Raw genomic sequence first — 21,058 nt, 5'->3', positions numbered from 1 at the left:
TCCTTGGCCTAGTGGTCTTCATCAATTTGCTATTTTGGTACCTCATTGTAATATAGCTTCTCATTCCAGTAGTTTATTTCCAAGAACTGCAAGCTTGTGGAACTCTCTTCCTGCTGTTTCCTTCCTACTTACAGCCTTGTTTTTTAAAACTAACTCCAATAGGTGTCTGCTGTCTTTACAAAAATCATCATTGATTCTTGTTAGTTCCTTACATCATGTAACTTCATGCCTTGTCTGGAACGATTATCATAAAAAAATAATCTTACTTTATAAATGATCCAAATAATTTATATTAATAAGCCTTTTTACAAAAAAACATCAATATCCAACAAACAAAATGAGTGATTTTTCTGCAGACAATGAAAAACTGTTGGGCTTCTGATGACATTATTGAGATATCGAAGAAGTCGATTATATATATTATATTTCATTAAAAGTTGTGAATATGAATCAATGTTGTTTTTATATTAGAAAAGAAGTTGTGAGAAAAGTTGGAAATATTTAAATGGATGAGTTGGTTATAAGTGAGCAGACGGCAAGAAGGAACTCAAACAGTTTGTGTGTGTGTGTGTGTGTGTGTGTGTGTGTTTGTGTGTGTGTGTGTGTGTGTGTGTGTGTGTGTGTGTGTGTGTGTGTGGTGCTTTGTAAGTGTGAGTATGCATGAGTTGACATACAAGCAGGCTCGAAGCCCAACGGAGGGGCACTGAGGATGCTGGTCCATTGGACTCAACTGGTTCATTGAAGAAACATTTGGCCTTTTAAGGGATCGAAGTGCCTCCCAGCAAAGCTATTACAAATAAATTCAGAAAGTTCTCTGATTAGTCCTAAATTTAATTATATGTTTTTATTCAGAATAGTATATGCACAATCGATGTGTGTACAAAGAAGTTTAGTCATTTCATTTTAGACACCAAGGTGTAAACTTAGACCATTATATAAGTTTATACACGCAATAATATGTATAAATGTTTTAAAAAAATGCAGTAAACTGTGATTGTTTTAAGCTCCCAATAGGCTAGATACTAGCTGTGTCCAATTTCTGTGAAGTCCAAGAAAAAAAGTGAGAGATAGAGCATGATAACAACAAAAGTCACCTTACTCTCATTGACATTAGTCTTCCTTCAACTGAATTATAAAAAAAGGTCAGAGAACCAATCCTACCTCCAATTACATTATTCTATAAAATTTGATTATTTAGTTTTCTTTCTATTTTTTTTTAGATGTAATGCTTTTTTTTTTTCAGGTGTTGCGAGATGACTTCAAGTCTGAACTGAGCGGCCACTATGAAGATATTTGTCTGGCACTTATGGACCCGCCCGCAGTTTACGATTGCAAAGAACTGCATCGTGCCATCGAAGTAAGAATTGCTTTATATTTTTAAGTCAGCAATAAACCATTATCTTCTCCTCGCTTGTATATAGCTTCATGACGTTTTGGCCAACTATTCCTCTGGCCTTCATCAGGTTGTTAACTGTGATGGGATAGGAATGCTGAATCTTCAACTGTATTTTCAATAATTACTGCTTTCTGTAACTGTTGTTGTCTAATCACGTTTTTGGCCAACTAATTCTCTGGCCGGCTTTGGGATAGATTGAAACTGCCATCATCGTGGCACAGTGGATAGACGTTGAATCCATTAATAAAAGTGGAAATTTATATTCATTATAATTTTTACAGTCTTCTCAAGAATAAAGATTAAAAAAAAATCTCAATACTTTTTTTTCACTCTTCGTAAAACCGGTGAATTTTCAAAAAATTCCCCAAAATCTAAAACTAAAATTGGACCCACATATTATTTCTACATATTTTGATGTAAAAATCCTTTACAACGTATTACAATGCAATTTTTAAAATTCTCTCAAAAATCAAATAATTGGTAAATTTCATTAATTTTTTCACAGGCTTATTTAAAAAAGACCAAACTATACATAAAATGAAATAAAATAAGATACAAAAATTCTCATATTTTACTTCCAGCCTCACCCCACTAATGTGATCTTATTAGCATTTTATTTTGGGGTATTTACATCTTAATTTTTTTACATATTAAAATATAATGGAATAATGAAATAAATATATTTAATTTGGAGTCACAACCGTTGTTGATTTATAAGATTTTTATCGATTTTCAGAAAAAAGAAAGTGAAAAATATATTAAAATTATTTAAGTTTTACAAAATCTTTTAAAATTATTATTATTATTTACATTTGGCAATTTCTACTTATGTAATTTCAAACGATTTCCCAAATTATTTCTTTTTAATGATTGAATGTTTCAAGGTTCATGAAAAAAATGTGTAAGACTCGGTCTTAAAACTTATTTTGAATAAACAAGCAACCTTACTATAAATAATAATTTTTTTTTAAATGGATGCCGTTTTTGAATAGTGAATAATTAAAAATATATTTAGAAATCAAATGTGAATAATTTTTTTCTACAGAAAGCCAATGACCCAATAATCTGCTTACATGCCTCAGATAAAAATCATAGCATTACTTGTTTTTTTTTTGTCAGAACAAAAATATAATTTCTAAACCAAGTAACTGAAATAATGATTTAAGAGTTTATTATATTTCTTAGTGCACGGCGTGTTTTACAATCTGTTAATATTAAATAAAAATGTGACTTTTAGTTTATAATTCCACAAAAATTTTGCATTGAAAATAAGTTTCCGAAAGTTAATTTAAGGATTTAGTTCAGATTTTAAAAAAGCTCAGATTTCCGGATTAAAAATTGATATTTCCTAGAATAAAAGGGAATTTAATAAAAATAATTTAAATGTTACTTTTTCGCGCTACAAATTATGGTATTAAAAATTAATAATAATAACAATTTTGTCAGTTAATAGCCTGTATGGCCTCGGCTTTTATGAAAAGGATTAGGGGTGGGAAAGGATGCCATAGGGGTCACAACAAAGAATACATGAAATGAACAACGTTGGAAGTGGGTAGATTCTGGCTCCATATAATTAAAGACAGACGAGTATTGAAGGTTGAGAACCGATTTTATTTACTACTAACTGTGTATTATGGGGAAATGTAGGTATGTATAAATTGACAAGGAATGAATGTTCGTAAAATGTAACTTATCTTTTGAACGATGGAGATGGTAGGGGTCGGCTGGTCATCCTGCTGTCGGTAATGCATGTCCTGGCTTGTAACTGGAAAGCGGGTGACTTCTTTCATCAGCAGCTAGCAGCCCAGCATCTTCATCTTCTTTTTTCCTCCTCTCTTCTTTAGTTTGTGTGAATTAGGCAGTGTTTAGAATTGAAGGCGTTTGGCCCACAACATGAGAGTGTAATCGGCTTCAGTTCACTGGTGCCTTATTTCTTTTGCTTCTTCATTATGTCTCTTCAGGTTTGGTGACAGAATCCATCCATATGTTCACTGATGCAGCGGGGCGAGTTCTCTTCTCTTCATCTCTTTAGGTTGAGTGGGAGAATCTGTCCGTGCGTTCACTGATGCAGCAGGGCGAATATCCTCTTTCCTCCTTTTGGTTCCCTCAAATCCCTCGTTTTATAGTCACAAACTGGCTCCCAGTGACTGTGATATTTGAGGTGTTTATTATCTGCCATTGGTCGATAATTATTTTGTGGTTATCTTATTTTTTTTTTCCCAAGCGGAAGCGATGCGTGGAGCCATGTGCAAAAGATGATTTTTCATTTTGTCTCTCATGGTGGATGCGTTAACATCCGGTTCGCTGCTAATTCTCATCATGTTTCCACTAATCGTTTTAGCTGTGGTCTGCTCAAACATGACATTTTTTGTTTTGGCCTAACGCAGCTACACATGTATTTTTCAATATATTTTAAGCCAAGGGCAAAACTGTTACTGTTATATTTCACTTGACTAATAATTGAACAAAAAATTTAACAAGATATGATGCAGATTTGTACTCAGTTTTTTCCTATATTTTTAATCTTTAATGTGCCATGTTTTTTTCGTATATATCGAAATTCGCTTCTACCATTATACTTTTCTCATTTTTTAAAAACGTTTTATGCAACCTTAAAATCAAATTTCGTTAGTTCTATGAAGTGTAAAATAAAGAATGTTTATATGCGATTTAAACACTGATATTTCTTCAATATAGTGTACAAACTACGATGGATTAATTTCATTTTATTAATTTTTATTTGTAGTTTTTGTTATGAGTATCGAAAATTAGTGTCATACCTATGTAATATCTATCTGATACTACACTTCACTCTTTCTGTCCTTGGTCAGTGAAGGTGAACTACTTTTAGACTGATACAATATTTATGTTTGTCATCTAGAGTGCTGAATTTTCTCTACATTAGAAAAAAAATTGTTTAACTCTTTCCTCATAATAAAGCAAATAAACATGGATCTGAAATATATATTTATTTTGGAAAATTTACTAAGTTAAAAATCTTAAAAATTCCTAATTTATTTAACAGAGACTTGGAACTGATGAAAGTACTTTGGTGGAAATTCTTTTCACCAGATCAGCAGAAGAAATTTGTAAGATTAAGGAACAATATGAAGCCCGTAAGTATTTTTTGTTTAGTCTTAATTAGAATGAAGAGATTTGCTTAGTTGCAGGAATGTTTGAGTTATCTCCCTTGGAGAATATATCCGCGTTATCTCCCTTGGCAGTTCGATCAACGTTATCTCCCTTGGGATATATCTTTCTCTTTCCTTACTCTATTGTTTTCTATTTCAGCGTAAAACTGATATATATATATATATATATATATATATATATATATATATATATATATATATATATATATATATCAGTTTTAAGCTAAAATAGAAAACAATAGATATATATATATATATATGCGTGTGTATATATGTGTATATATAAGTACAGGGTGACCTCAAAATAAAACAAAAGCTAAATGGAGGCCATCTAGAACATATGCTGTAGAACGAAGAAAAAAAGGCCAAAGACCCTAGTGTTTTGATGTAATGTTTTGAATATAATAATCTAGTTATGACCAAAGTTTCATTTCATTTGGACAAAACACTAAGAAACGGGGCCTAATTAGAGTTGGAGTCTGTTTTTTTCGGTCACCCTGTATATATATATATATATATATATATATATATATATAGGGTGGCCACAAAGTCTGGCTACATAATCTACATTTGACCAACCAACTCTGGTGTTCTGACTTCCTTACTTCTCTCATATCTCTCACCATCCCTCAAAGACTCTCTGCCTTCCTTGAATCTCTTATGCCACTCAAAAACTGAGGCTTGATTCATGTAAGATAATCCAAATCCGGTAGATTATGTAGCCAGACTTTGTGGCCACCCTGTATATAAAATAAGTGTATATGTGTATATGTGTATATATATGTGTGTGTGTATACATATATATGTGTGTGTATATATATGTATGTGTATATAAATGTATGTATATATATATATGTCTGTATATATTTGTATATATGTGTGTATGTATATATATATATCTGTGTGTGTATATATACATATGTGTATGTATATATATGTGTGTATATATATGTGTATGTATATATATATATGTGCATATGTGTATATGTGTATGTAAATATATCTGTATATATATATATTTGTGTGTGTATATATATGTGTGTATATATATGTGTATATATATGCGTATATATATATATATATATATATATATATATATGTGGTCATATTATTTGGATTCTTTGGACTACTGTTCTTAGTTTGAGTGTTTACACAACGTTTCGGTACAGACCCAAGTAATAAGAACGATTATTCCTTATTGGACTAAAGGCATTATATATCCGGATTTAATTTGCTATTCTTAGAGTGGGGGAAATTTAATGCGCATGCAGAGTTCTGTGCAAGTTGGTCTAGAAGCGGTTAGATCTGACTATCTATATAACCATACATATATCTATTTATCTATCGATATATGCATATGCACACATACACAATACATATATATACAGATCTATATATGCACATACATACACAAATACATGCACACACATATACATATATATATATAAACCCACACGTATGAGCACACATCCATGCATAGATACACACTTGCACACAAATGCACACACACACACACACACACACACACACACACACACACACACACACACACACACACACACACACACCCACACACACACACATATATATTAGTTCAGGTACGAAAATGCAAATAACCCCGTTGAAAATGCACCACCAGACAAGAACTAATATTTTAGCACTTTTAACACTAACCATGAAAAAAATGTAACACTCTCCCTCGCTGACCCTCTCCCCTAGACAAGGGCTAATGGCTAATACCCCAAATTTAAAACTTTTTTTCCCCTCCTCTGCAATCGCCACTAAGCCTTTTTTATCTGCTGTGATCGCCACAAAAAATTTTAACTTTTTAATATAAACTATTAGCACACTCTCTTAATATATAACGATTATATAACATTAATTAAAAAAAAACAAAAAAAACCTCCTGGCAAGATCTTACTAACGATATAACTACTTTATTCATAGCTTCTCAGACAATTATTCCTAACCAAATCTCATCCAGCAAAATCTTACACTTAACACCACCTATTAAACTGCAACCAAACTAGCAATTAGCACCAGTTGCACCAAGTATATGCCCCTACCAATTTAAAGTCAAAGCTTAATGAAAAGTAACTTAGAAATCCCCTGCCCCCCCTCTGGGCCTCAAATCTAAAACCAAAAATAGGAACCCTTAAATACCTCCCCCCGCACCTCCAACTTGCAACGCTCCCTCCCCCAAATCAAACTAATTCAAAAACCAGCACATATAAACTTTTGCAATTAAAATAATACTAACCCTTTCAATCCAAAAATATATGTATTTAAATATTTAAATTTACTGAAAAATACTTTACGATAAGGATTTTCGACCTTCACTCCCCTCCAATATAGCCCCTCCCACCCCCGCCATCCACACAGACACACTCCCATCTCCCATCTATGCCTCACGACTGTCAGCTAAGGTCGATTCAACCACCCCCACACGCCAGCTGAGAGCATCATCTCTACTTGTTGCCATTACTAACTTATTCTTTCACTAGAATGGAAAACAGATGAACGCGCCCAGTTCAAGATAATCCGTCACAGTCTTTGAACAAAAAACGATTTCGCCATGCATAAAGGAGGAATAAAGACTACATTTCACCAGCACATCTAAGCAATACCAACATAACAATATAACAGAAAATTTGCACGACAAACATGGAAACTTTAACGGACAGAGGTAAATTAGCTTTCCTCAACATATCTCTAAGAATAATAAGACTATTCAACGAAACAACATTCAAGAAGAAACCTGCCCCTCGTTTAAAAACGAGCATGTATGTATTCTGCTGTTTATCTCTTGCTCATGCATAAATAACATAGATCGCTGGCCCTTGCAATCGGGTAATTCAGAACTTTATTGTGGACTTTTGCAGAATTTTCCTGTAAAGGAGTTTTAAACATCGCAGGATATTGTTCTCCGAACTATTTTGTTTTGCCAGCTAATTCCATATGTATATGTGTATGTGTGTGTGTATGCATATATATATAAATATATATATATATATATATATATATATATTTATATATATATATATATATATATATATATATGTGCGTGTGTATATGTATGGGTACATATATACTATTCTAATCCCATGTACCACTTTCTTGTGTGCATGCACCCTAGTTATCCAACTTTGCCCCCATTTAAAAAAACTTTATCTAGAAGTGTAAGCCATGTTTAGTTTCAGAACAGTTTCAGAGGATTTGTTGTTCTAAACAAGTTTTGAGAGGTGACTGGTTTGCCAGTAGACAGAACAGTTTCCGATGGTTTGTTGTTATACACAATTCCTGAGAGGTGACTTGTTTGCAGTAGACAGTTCCACAGAGCAAAATATTCTTACAGTGTCGAGACGAAAAAAAAATGTGAAATTGGTACAGAAAAGGTTTAATATTTATGGAGCAATTCTGGTTTCTGATTGGTTGGTAGCAGAACATGAATTAATTCGATTTGTCAGTTCCTAGCAGCATCGTTTATAAATAGAATCATCCGACTGTGTGGGATCATACCCCATTACACGTCCAGTGTGATGGGATGTGTCTCCTAGCGGCTTCGGCTGCAAGGAGACAGGGTAGTAGTACTCGTCAAGGATTCGTTCTTGACACTTAGCCCAACAGGTGAGGAGCCGGGAACCGGCCCAGCACCTATTGGACTGAGGTACGCCGCCTGGGTACTACCTAGGAGGTCCACCCTCCCAGGCCTTGCCACCGGGCTTTCTGGCGGGGCAAGTTAATTGCTTGTCGCCCAGGCAATTTTTGATGAGGCAAGAGTGCCCCTCCTTTAGGGGAGCTTGCCTATTTCCACCTTCCGGTCTTGTGCCACATTTTGGTGTGGCAGACACCAAATAAATAGCTACCCCATTACACGTCCAAAATATTGCAACATCCTCCCTATTTTTTATATTGTTGAAGTCCTTTGTGTTTGTTCTGCTCAAAAATAAATATATATTTTTATATTCAATTATACATAACAAAAATTAGAAATCATTTGGATCTTAGAATTTTAGCATGTAAAAAGACTCCATTTTTAATTGTGTTCAAATGTCAAAACAGATATATGTGTACAGAGAAGAGAAATAAAAGTAATGGAAGGTATTTTAACATTAAAAAGGGGTGGGTATGTGAAAAAAGAAGCCATTTCTTAAATTTAATTATGCAGTTTTGTAAAAAAAAAAAATGAAAAGAAAAGAAAAACGCATGCATATAAATAAATATACATAAAAATAAGCATACATGCAATATGTACCCGTTTAAAGAGGGTTTTTTTTTTTATTAATGAAAATAATGCAAAAAAAGATAGGACATTTTTGAAAAATAAGAAAAATCTAATGTGCACAAAAAAAAATAAAAGTCAATTGTAATTTCTGCGCACCTTAAAATAAGCATGCAAAAAGTATTTTGTCGAAAAGGAAAATTACAAAGAGTTTGTTTTTTTTTGTCAGCAAAAGTATTAGTTATGCATTAGTAGGTTAAGGTGTTAATACAAATAAAATGGATACAGTTTAACGTCTTGTCCAGGATTAATTTTTTTTTTTTGATATATAGAAACTTATATACATACAGGGCCGTGAAAAAATAAAAAACATTATTCAGTCGAATCCCCCAACAAGTTTTGAGAAAAAACGCTGTACGTTTATTCTTGTTGCGGGTTTTGTGAATACATCAGCGATATTTTGTTCTGATGATATGTAATTCAAAATAATGGATTCCTTTTTCACCTCGTTTTTTATGAAATGGTATTTTATATATATATACTTAGATCTTTGGTTGATTATCGTGTTCTGTGCTAAGACTATACTGGCTTGATTATCACAATTAATTACTACAGGGCTTTTAGTTAATTCTGGCTCTAAAATAGTCTTTAGGGTATTTTTAAGGTAGAGTGCTTCCTGTGTCGTGTGTGTGATCGCGATAAATTCTGTTTCACACGTAGAGAATACAATCTGTTGCTTTTTAGATTTCCATGAAATAATAGACCCATTTTCTGAGAGTCGGAAACAATATCAAGATATACTCTTGCGATCTTCGTCGATTCCCTCAGTCTGAATCCAAAAAACCTTCTAATTTTAGGGGATTTCTTGATTTTTTAAATACTAACTTCTGTTCTTTAGTTCCTTTTAAATAACGCAGGACTTGTTTAGCTCTGTTTAAATTCTTCATTGTCGGTCGTGATAATTTTTGTGACAGTTTTGTTACTGTATAGCATATGTCGGGCCTGGTTGCAGTCATTAAATATACAAGACTACCTATAATTCCGCGGTATTATTTGTCATTTATTATTTCAGATTCTGTGTGTATATTTTAATTAATATCATTTCAGACCGGTGTAGAGCGTTTCTTGCACTCTCCCATTCCAAATTTTAATAGTATTTTGTCGATGTATCTCGATTGAGTCATCGTAACAAGTCCTTTGCTTTGAGTAAATTCTATCCCCAGAAACCAGGATATTTTGCCAAGATCGATCATTTTGAATCTTTTACTTAATTTGTTCTTAACATTTGTTAGCATTATGTCACAATTTGATGCGATTAGAATATCATCGACCCACAAAACCAAAATCAGTAGTTTATCGTCTTTGTGTTGGGTATATAAACAGGGGTCTACAGTGCATTGTTTAAATTGTTGTTTAATAATATAATCATGAAATAATGTATTCCAACACTGAGCACTTTGCTTTAGACCATATAATGACTTGTTAAGTCGCCACATACTATTTGTATTTTTCATTATAAATCCCTCTGAAGGGGTAATATACATTTCACAGTCTATTGGGGCATTCAAATAAGCATTTTTTACGTCCATTTGATGGATGTTTAGGTCATATTGTGATGCGATTTGCAGTAAAATTCTGATTGTCATTAGGTTTGTGGTCGGTGAAAACGTAGAAAAATATTCTATACCGTTAATCTGAGAGTACCCTTTAGCAAAAAATCTAGCTTTGTACTGTTCTATGCCTGATGCTGTAGTCTTTTTTGTAAAGACCCATCTTGTAGAAATAGCATGTTTATCTTTTGGGAGAGGCACTACCGTATAGGTATCATTTTCGGTTAAGGCATCTATTTCTTTTTTTATGGCAATTTTCCATTCATCACAATGTTCTGAATTAATTGCTTTGTTAAAGCTTTTTGGCGCATTTTCCATTGAATAGCAATAGTCGATTTGATAATCTTTTATATTGTCGACCACAAAAAATCGGGTCACCTTCTATTTCTTTTGGCATATCTTTTGACTTTATCATCATCATCATCATGGACACTCTTGTCTCCCTCATTTTTATTGTCTTTGTTTGTTTTAATTATTTGAGAGAATATAATTTCATCTTCTTCATATCACAGGGTTTTGTCTGTAAAATTAAACGAGTCTGTGAATTTTACACATCGGATTCTTTTTATTTTATTTTTTTCTGGAAAAATACTAAATTGACTGGACTGTTTTTATTGTATCCAAGAAATATACCTCTGTCGGTTTTAATATTCAATTTACTCTTTTTATCTATATATGCGAAGCAAGTTGAACCAAATATATGCATTCTGCTTAAATTTGTTTTTTTACCACAGAAAGATTCATATGGAGTTTTAGATAGTGCGTTGCGTATATAGGCTGCTGCCATAAGTGTGTACGTCCAGAGGTTTTAATTATTAAAAGTTCAAAGTCTTTATTAGTGAATTCCCCGTTGTCAGAGCGAATACACTTGACTTCACCATAGGGAGCCATGTCAGCTAGACAGTTTTTAGTTGCTAACAGGGTATCAGATTTGTTCTTTAAAAAGTAAACCATTATTAAACCTGAATAGTCATCTACGAAATTCAAACCATATCTATAATGTCCTCTGGCCATCGGTTCCACAGGACCATTCAAGTCACAATGCACCATTGATAAGATTTTTTTGGCCTTTTTGTCTGGTATCTTGCTTTGATAGTTTGTCATTTTCCCTTGCGTACAGACGTCGCAGTTGAAGTTTTTTGATGTTTGTATTTTCATTCCATCAACTACAGTCGGCAACTTTTTGATATCAGGAATATTGCAGTGTCCAAGAATTTTATGCCATGTCTGTAGATCATGGCAGGCGGTTTTTGATGGGACTATGCTATTTAAATAATATAGTCTTCCATTTTCTTTAATGTCGAATACAGTTCCATTCGGGTATACCAGTTTTGATTTATTGGGGTTAAAGTTTATATTTGCACCTTGTTTTGTGGCAGCTTGTACAGAAAATATATTTTGTTTAAATTTTGGGATTAGAAGAGCGTTTTCTAGAATACAGAAACATAGTTCACCTTTATTGTTTTTTAGCAAGATTTTCGCATTGCCTCTTTTCAAAACGATATCATTTACTCGACTCCCGTCAGCTAGTTCTACAAAATGATTTTGTGGCTTAAAGGTGGGGTCAAAATTGATAAAATCAGATTCTTTTGTAATCACATATGCCGTGGCCCCACAATAAACAAGAAAAATTATTATTGTTTGTTGAAGCATTAAACGTACATGAAAATAAAAATGTATGTTCGCTAACAGAGCTCTCTACATTTTTAATGGAGTCGCCATTTTGAGTCCTTTATCTACATTGGAAACTCTTGTGAGTAGGTCGTCCACAATTATAGCAAATAATTTTTGTACTTTTCTTAGGAGAAAAATTGTTTTTGGCAAAGTTGCGGTTTTTATTCCTGGCATGGGTATGATTTAATTTTGGTGTTTTTATGTGTGTATTTTTAAATTTCATGATATTTGTGAATTCGTTTTTTTCTGTGATCATTTTTTCAGTTTCTTCGTAACTTCTGAGTGCTACCTTGAATTGGCCAAAAGGCATAGGTTTTTCTTTCTGGGTTATCACGGTGGTAAATGGCTTGAAATCACTCGGTAATCCCTTAAGGACCATGGAAATTAACAGACTGTCACTTATAACTTCACCAGACATTTTTAAAGAATTTGCAGTCGTTTCGGCTCTTATAATATAATCAGTAATATTTTCGGCTTCCATTCGTTTTAGAAAGGTCAGTTCAGTGTATAAAGAAATAATTTTGGGTTTTCCTTTCGATAAATAATGCTCTCTTAATATGGTCAATGTTTTGCAGCCATCGTCCAGGGCTTCTCTCATTACCAGTGATAGACATCGGTCATCTAAACATTGTATTAATTCCGCAAAGACAGTTGCGTTCTTTTCAATGAAGTCGGGGTCGTTTCTGTTTTCAGATTGTGTTTGAAGTACTTTGTGTAGCTTTTGGATTCGTAGATATCCTAGAAATTTTATTTGCCACAATTCAAATTTTGATTCAGATCCATCGAAATAAAGACGCACGCTGGGCGCATAACCTCTAGAGGTGTAAGCCATGTTTAGTTTCAGGACAGTTTCAGATGGTTCGTTGTTCTAAACAAGTCTTGAGAGGTGACTGATTTGCAGTAGGCAGAACAGTTTCCAATGGTTTGTTGTTCTAAACAAGTTTTGAGAGATGACTGGTTTGGAGTAGACAGAACAGTTTCCGATGGTTTGTTGTTATACACAAGTCCTGAGAGGTGACTTGTTTGCAGTAGACAGTTCCATAGAGCAAAATATTCTTATCGTGTCGAGACGGAAAAAACATGTGAAATTGGTACATAAAAGGTTTCTGATTGGTTGGTAGCAGAACGTGAATTAATTTGATTCGTCAGTTCCTAGCAGCATCATTTATAAATAGGATCGTCCGACTGTGTGGGATCATACCCCATTATACGTTCAAAATATAGCAACACTTTATTTTTTATTTTTTATTTTTATTTTTATTTTTCCATTTTTTTTGTTCTTTCACTTCACTCTTCACCTCTTAAATGCATTTCATGTGTTCTTTTGACATTTTTATTCACCTTTTAGTAATTAATATTATTATTGTTATTATTATTATTATCGTCGTCATTGCTATTATTATCGTTATTATTATCATCATTATTATTGTGATTATCATCATCATTGGTATTATTGTTATTATTGCTATCGGTATTATTACTATTATTATTATTATTGTTATTATTAGCATTATTATTGTTAATAGTACATTTCCCCCTATTTCTCCACCGCGCCAATTATCTACATCCAAAAATCTATTTTGTCCTGTTAGGCACATCCAAAGACTTGGCTACCTTATCCTTCTACCTCTGCCTTATACCCAAACCCCATCTCTGTATATCTAATGACAAAGAAAACTTAAAAATATTGCCACATATTACCTAACATATACTGAAATTCAGTATTATAGCCTTACAACTACCCCTCCCAAAATTATACACAACTTTTTAGTGCTGTTTGTCGTCTTCATTGCATCTGTCAAAAATGCCCCTCCATAGATAATAGGCACCTTACACACCGTTACAATAGAATTACCATCCATCCACGCTATACCTCTACTTTAACCCTAAAACATATACTCCATACATTTAGGAATATGATAAAGACCCTATACACCTTTTTACATCATACTATATATAATACGCACCTCCTTTATCTAGAATTCGATAAAGCTCCCCCCAACATCATCTATTATTTTATTTGATCTATTTTGTTCCTAATGAATCCCACGCTAGACGCTGCATCTCCACTATATTACCTAGCATGTCTCTTACTCTTCTGATGAGAAGCATTAGGCTTCGAAATGCCTTGGCATAAAGAGTGCCTTCTATCCCCCAACTAATTGTTTGTATTCCCTTATTAATGAACCAATCTATATCCACCAATATATAGTTTTGTGACTTCATTTCCCATTCCTATTGTTCTCATATATATATACATACATATATATACATACACATGCATATATATACATATACATATATGCAACTACACACAGATACACACAAGCATATCTATACATATAACCACGCGCATGCACCACACAGTTACATATATATATATATATACATTAGTAATTATTTGGGTCTTTCTAATAGTATTTCCTCTAGATTGGGAGTGTGTTCCCAATATATCTGCATGTACAAATGGTACGCTGCAAACAGTTAATAAAACATGTTAAAAACACTTTGAAAAAGAGGTAAAAACATATTTAATCTGAAAAGGAAACACTTGATAAGTGGATAGTCCTTAATCCGTGGAGTTTCGAAGAAATACTTTCCTTCTCATCAGAGGGTAGGAATTAGCAAAATGCGGGATCGGATTTTGCATACAAAAGTATTTGATGAAACTGCAAGTAAGTCAATGATCTTACTTGATAACAAAAAGTGAAACAGAGGGAATATGGTGAAGAAAAAGGCGATCACACGTGAATGGATAGTCTGGTGAAAGGTAAATAATCCAATGACGGTAAAATCCAAAAATATAACTCCAAGAAAATTAATTGAATTTCCATTTGCACAAGGAAATCACGTAATTTATTTTATATATATATATATATATATATATATATATACATACATATTGTTATTGCTAGTGTAAGTAGGATGACTTAAGTAATTTTGAACTGGCTATACTTGAATTTTTTCCTGCATTTGCATAACGAGATTAGCTCATTTTTGGCGTTTATTGTGGCTTTAGAATATGTTATTATTGCAACATATATATATATATATATATATATATATATATATATATATATATGAAATAAAATGGAGTTGAAAGGAACTAAATACTCAACGTTTCGCCCGATTTATGCAAGCTTTTTCAAGAGGGATGGTCATATATATATATTATTTTTAAAATATAATTATCCACTGGCACATGTTTCTTCATCTACCACTCATCAGAGTGGCTGAATCTAGTGAGATTCGTAATTGGGACCCCATGGTAAGAAGCCTAAACTCCTACCACTGGACCATCTTGCACAACTGTTTGGATATATCGCGATTTACATAGATCTTATTTATTTGTTTTTGTTTTTGTGATATGTTTTGAATAAATTCAATTATTTATACAAAAGTGCATTTTTCTAAATGGGACTTGAGAATAATTTTCCCTTTTACCAATTCGATACCGCAGGGTATAGGGAACTCTGGTAGAGGTAGCACATTTTGATTCCTAGCTACTGCGTCCAAGAGGGCGGATAAGGGTCACTGGCCCTTACGTATCTCCTAAATCTCTCACATGTTAGCCTCAAGAGCTATATCCTGGATACTGGCCTCAGCAGGCTTGCCAAACCTTGTGAGGGGATGGTGCTGGTGCAGCACCGTTGGGCGGAGAGTTCACCGGACTGGACCAACAGCCAGGATTGAACTCTGTTTAGAGTAACTTCCATGCATCCATGAGCAGGACGAACCACCAAGGAGGAGGACTTCGGCCGTGGACCTCGGAGTGGAGCCCTGTAGATGGTTGGCTGACATGCTCATCTCCTTCTGGCAGCTCCTGCATCTCTAACTGGCCCCCAGCTGTCTCGATCCTGTCTTGCCGCTGGACCAGGCTGGTTTGGGACGAGAGAGTGAGAATGGCTCTGCGTAAACCAGCTTCACTTTATAGAAACTCCCAGTGCATGTCATCCATCATCCATCATCACTTCCTTCAAGTCCTGTGGCTTTTGGCGAGCAACAAAGCGATAGGTGTGGATACACTGGAAGTTGTAACCGCAAACCTGAACACAGGCAGCTCAGGCCATAGGGTCGCTCTTCATTAACGGGAGCAGAAATGGAGTTCGGCAGCCATCTGAGTGTCTTAGCAGCCCTCTTTAGGACATCACTGTTCACCCCCGTGGCATGGGGAACGGGCTAGAAAAGGTGCTCCAAACATTGCCCACTCCATTATATCCTGGCTGGCTTACCGTGGTCAGTAGGAACCCTAATAATGTGGTTGAAATAAAGAAAAAGAAAAATACTTATCAAGATTGCGACATGGAATGTTCATACTCTTTTGGACAGAAATAACCTAGACAGATTACAAAGATGCACTGCACTCATTGCAGGCGAACTCGCCAGGTACAATATTGACATTGCTGCTCTAAGTGAGACAAGACTGGCAGGTAAAGGTGAAATTAATGAAAGTGGTCAGGGCTATACCTTTTTGTGGAGTGGCAGAGGACCTGAGGAGAGACGTAAGGCAGGAGTTGGCTTTGCAGTGAAAAATGCGCTTGTGAGTAAACTGGCTGGACCTCCAAAAGAAGTGAATGACCATCTAATGACACTGAGACTCCCTCTCTCAAATGGAAAGAAGTTTGCTGCTCTTGTCAGTGCATACGCTCCTACGATGACAAACCCTGATGACATCAAAGACAAGTTTTACGAAGACTTGAATAACATCATAGGTGCAACACCAACTCCAGACAAACTTATAATACTTGGTGATTTCAATGCATGAGTAGGCTGTGACAGTGCTTCTTGGGAAGGTGTTATAGGAAAACATGGTACTGGAAAATGTAATAGCAATGGTCTTCTTCTCCTTCAAACCTGCTCTGAGCATGACCTGCTGATAACAAACATTGTGTTTCACCTCCCTCTTCACAAAAGGACATCGTGGATGCACCCTCGTTCAAATCACTGGCATCTAATTGATTATATTATCATCAGGAAACGGGACAGACGAGATATACGTATCATTAGGGCCATGTGTGGAGCCGAGTGCTGGACAGACAACCGTCTCATAGTGGCTAAGCTCAATCTGTATAGCCAATCAAAGAGAAGACTTCAAGTAAAGAGAGTTCCAAAACGATTTAATATCAACAAATTGAATATAAAAACTGTCCAGAAATCTTTCTCTGAAACTCTGTCTGAGCGCCTTGAACCTGCTGGAATAAACAACCGAGATATGGAAACAGCATGACAGTGTACAACACAGCCATGGAGTGTCTAGGGCCAGTTTCTAGGAAACACAAGGACTGGTTTGATGAGAACTGCCTGGAGATTACCCAGTTGCTAGAGGAGAAGCATTCTGCATACAAAACCCATATTGAAGATCCATCCTCCAAACTAAGAAATTCAAATATTTTCTTCTTCTTGCTCGTCCGTCGGAATCGACGATGACCAAGGTATCAATCAATTCGGCGTCAGGGGTTTTTGGGTCCTGAGATGGCTGATGAGGCCAATCCGTGCTCGGCAGACTCTTCCACACTCTGGACACGTGAAGGCGGTATCGGCAGGCTGTGAACAGGCAGCTCTCTCCTTCCTCCTCTTGCGCTTCTGCTGGTTGTGTGTCATGCGTTGATTCTCTGCCCTGTCGGCTCCTAGGCTGATGACACAACGCCAGGCCGAACGTTTAGCAGCGCGACTCTCCCAAGACTGGGGGCTGATGTCAAAGTCTTTTAGGGACGTTCTCAGACAGTCTTTATATCGTTTCTTTTGGCCCCCTGCATTCCGCTTTCCCTGGCTGAGTTCCCCATAGAAAAGTTGTTTGGGGATTCGGCTGTCGTGCATGCGATAGACATGGCCTGCCCACCGGAGCTGGGTTTTGCGGATTATGGTGGTGATGGTATGGAGCCCCGTGCGCTTCAAGACTTCTGTGTCAGGAATTCTGTCTTGCCAGCGGATGTTGAGAAGATTACGGAGGCATCTGAAGTGGAAGCCATTCAACTGTTTTTCATGTCTTTTATATGGCGTCCAAGTTTCGCAGGCGTAGAGTAGGGTTGTCAGGACGACCGCTCGGTATACTTTCAGTTTGGTTGCGAGTGTAATGCCTCTCCTCTTCCACACATTGTCTCTAAGTCTTCCAAATGCACTGCTCGCTGTGGAGATCCTATGGTTAACCTCAATGTCAATGTTGGCGGTGCGGGAGAGGGTGCTGCCAAGGTAGGTGAATTGCTCCACAGCATGGATCTTCTGTCCTTTGACAGTGATGCCGGGTTCATGGTATGCATCTCCTGGGGCGGGTTGGTACATAACTTCTGTCTTCTTTGTACTGATGGTGAGACCAAAGTTGTCACAACTGGTGGAAAATCCGTCCATTTGACGTTGCATCTCTATCTCATTTGGGGCATTAAGGGCACAGTCATCGGTAAAGAGAAGGTCTCTGATGATGGTTTCCCTCACTTTTGTGACTGCCTGCATTCGCCTGATGTTAAACAATTCCCCGTCACATCTGTACTTGATGACAATGCCAGAGTGACTGTCTTTGAAAGCGTCCTGGAGCATGGCAGAGAAAACCATGCTGAAGAGCGTCGGGGCCAAGACACAGCCCTGCTTGACCCCGTTGGTCACAGGGAAGGGTTCTGAGGGGTCGCCATCATCCAGGACACGAGCGGTGATGCCCTCATGGAACTGCCTGACAATGGCGATGAACCTGTCTAGACAGCCAAATTTTTTCATGATCCGCCAGGGGCCATTTCGGCAAACAGTGTCGAAGGCCTTGGTCAGGTCGACGAACGTGGTGTAGAGGCCCCGGTGCTGCTCGACACACTTCTCCTGCAGTTGGCGTGCAGCAAAGATCATATCAGTCGTCGTGCGGCCCGCTCGAAAGCCACACTGGCTCTCGGGAAGAAGACCATCTTCAAGGTGCACCAGCAGGCGGTTGAGAAGGACGCGGGCCAGGATTTTCCCGGCGATGGAAAGAAGGGATATCCCGCGGTGGTTGTCACATGACTGACGATTTCCCTTGCATTTGTAAATGTGAACGATAGTAGCATCACGAAAATCTTGCGGTAATTCTTCACTCTCCCACATGGATTGGAAGAGTTCTGTTAGTCTTAAAAGCAGTGTAGGTCCACCAGCTTTATATACTTCTGCTGGAATTGAGTCGGGGCCGGGGGCCTTCCCAGAGGAAAGTTGCTTGATGGCTTTGCTTACTTCCTCTGACGAGGGTGGGATGTCGAGCTCCTCGTTGATAGGCTCCTGGCGTAGTCGATCGATGGCTTCATCGTTGATGGAAGATGGTCGGTTTAGCACACTGTTAAAGTGCTCCGCCCATCTATCAAGGATTTGCTTTTTGTCATTCAAGACAGTTTTTCCATCGGAGCTAAGCAGGGGGGAGGAGCTAGAGGACTGGGGACCGTAGACAGCCCTCAGCGCATCGTAAAGCTTCCTCATATCCTGGCTATGGAGATTACCCAGTTGCTAGAGGAGAAGCATTCTGCATACAAAACCCATATTGAAGATCCATCCTCCAAACTAAGAAATTCAAATATATGCAGATAGGAACGACATGAAGAATTTCTATGATGGTCTCAAGGAAATTTATGGTCCAACTTCATCCAAATCATCACCTCTCCTCAGTGCAGACGGATCCACTCTCTTCACTCGTAAAGATGTGATCCTAAGAAGATGGGCGGAGCATTTTAAAAGTGTACTAAACCATCCCTCTACCATCAGTGATGAGGCTATTGACCATCTCCCCCAAATTACTGTAAACAAGGAATTGGATGAACTCCCAAACCTCAAAAAGACTGAGAAATCAATCCACCTACTGTCCAGTGGGAAAGCACCTGGCTCAGATTCTATCCCAGCTGAGATATATAAAGAGGGCAGCAAGACCCTGACTGAAAAACTCCATCAGCTTTTCCACATAATCTGGCAGAAGGAGGTACTTCCCTCAGACTTCAAAGATGCCTCCATCGTGCATCTATACAAGCATAAAGGTAACCATGAGGCCTGTGACAATCACCGGGGAATATCCCATGCATTGTATGCAAGGTACTTCCCAGAGTAATGCTGAACAGGCTCATAGTTCATCTGAAAAAAACCTCTTGCCGGAGAGCCAATGTGGATTCCGTAAGGATTGTGGTACTACTGATATGGTGTTTGCTGCCAGGCAGCTCCAAGAAAAGTGCCAAGAACAAGATGTAGACCTTTACTCCACCTTTGTTGATCTGATCAAAGCCTTTGACAATGTAAGCAGAGAATGGCTTCTGAAGAATAATGGCAAAGTATGGGTGTCCTAGAAAATTCATTGCCATCATACATCAGTTTCATGATGGAATGATAGCCAGAGTGCAAGATCGTGGGGAGACCTCTAACCCTTTTGAAGTCACAAATGGAGTGAAACAGGGGTGTGTTTTGGCTCTCAGCCTGTTTAGCCTCATGTTCTCTGCAATGCTGACAGATGCCTTCGGAGACACTAATGTGGACATTGGAATCAGGTACAGATTTGACGGATCAATCTTCAACCTCAGGAGGCTACAAGCTAAATCTAGGATTGCATCAGACACTGTAAATGATCTTCTGTATGCCGATGATTGTGCCCTTAACGCTACCTCTGAAGCAGGCATGCAACACAGTGCAAATATATTCTCAGAGGTTTGTGAAAAATTGGCCTCACAATAAATACCAAGAAGACTGTGGTGATGCATCAGCCTGCTCCGGGAAAACCATATGCAGAACCCAACATTTCAATTGGGGGACAAAGACTCAATGCAGTTGACAAGTTCACCTACCTTGGCAGTATGCTCTTCCGACGATGAAATCAACACTAGACTTGCTAAAGCAAGCGCTGCATTTGCCAGACTCCACAAGAATGTATGGGACAGAAGAGGTATCACCTCCATGACAAAAATCAAAGTGTATAAAGCTGTCATACTCACCACCTTACTCTATGGATGTGAGTCATGGACGGTCTACCAACGCCACGCTAGAAAATTAAATCACTTCCACACCACCAGACTGAGGAAACTGC

At 36.9% G+C, this 21,058-nt stretch overlaps 1 protein-coding gene across 4 annotated transcripts in view; it reads left to right on the top strand.

Annotated features, from left to right (window-relative positions):
• Positions 1-21,058, top strand: part of LOC145261283 (annexin A13-like) — a 65,917-nt gene that overhangs the window by 27,809 nt on the left and 17,050 nt on the right. For all 4 annotated transcript variants that reach the window (XM_080119773.1, XM_080119772.1, XM_080119770.1 and 1 more), the window contains exons 4-5: positions 1,244-1,357; positions 4,422-4,512. In XM_080119773.1, coding sequence (XP_079975899.1) covers positions 1,244-1,357; positions 4,422-4,512 — 205 coding nt within the window. The remainder of the gene's footprint in view (positions 1-1,243; positions 1,358-4,421; positions 4,513-21,058) is intronic.

This window comes from Euprymna scolopes, chromosome 37 (genome assembly GCF_053919585.1).
Source record: "Euprymna scolopes isolate OS-2025 chromosome 37, ASM5391958v1, whole genome shotgun sequence".
NCBI classification, from domain to species: domain Eukaryota; kingdom Metazoa; phylum Mollusca; class Cephalopoda; order Sepiida; family Sepiolidae; genus Euprymna; species Euprymna scolopes.
Note: the sequence above shows the minus strand (reverse complement) of the source record. Positions and strands in the feature narration are given on the sequence as shown.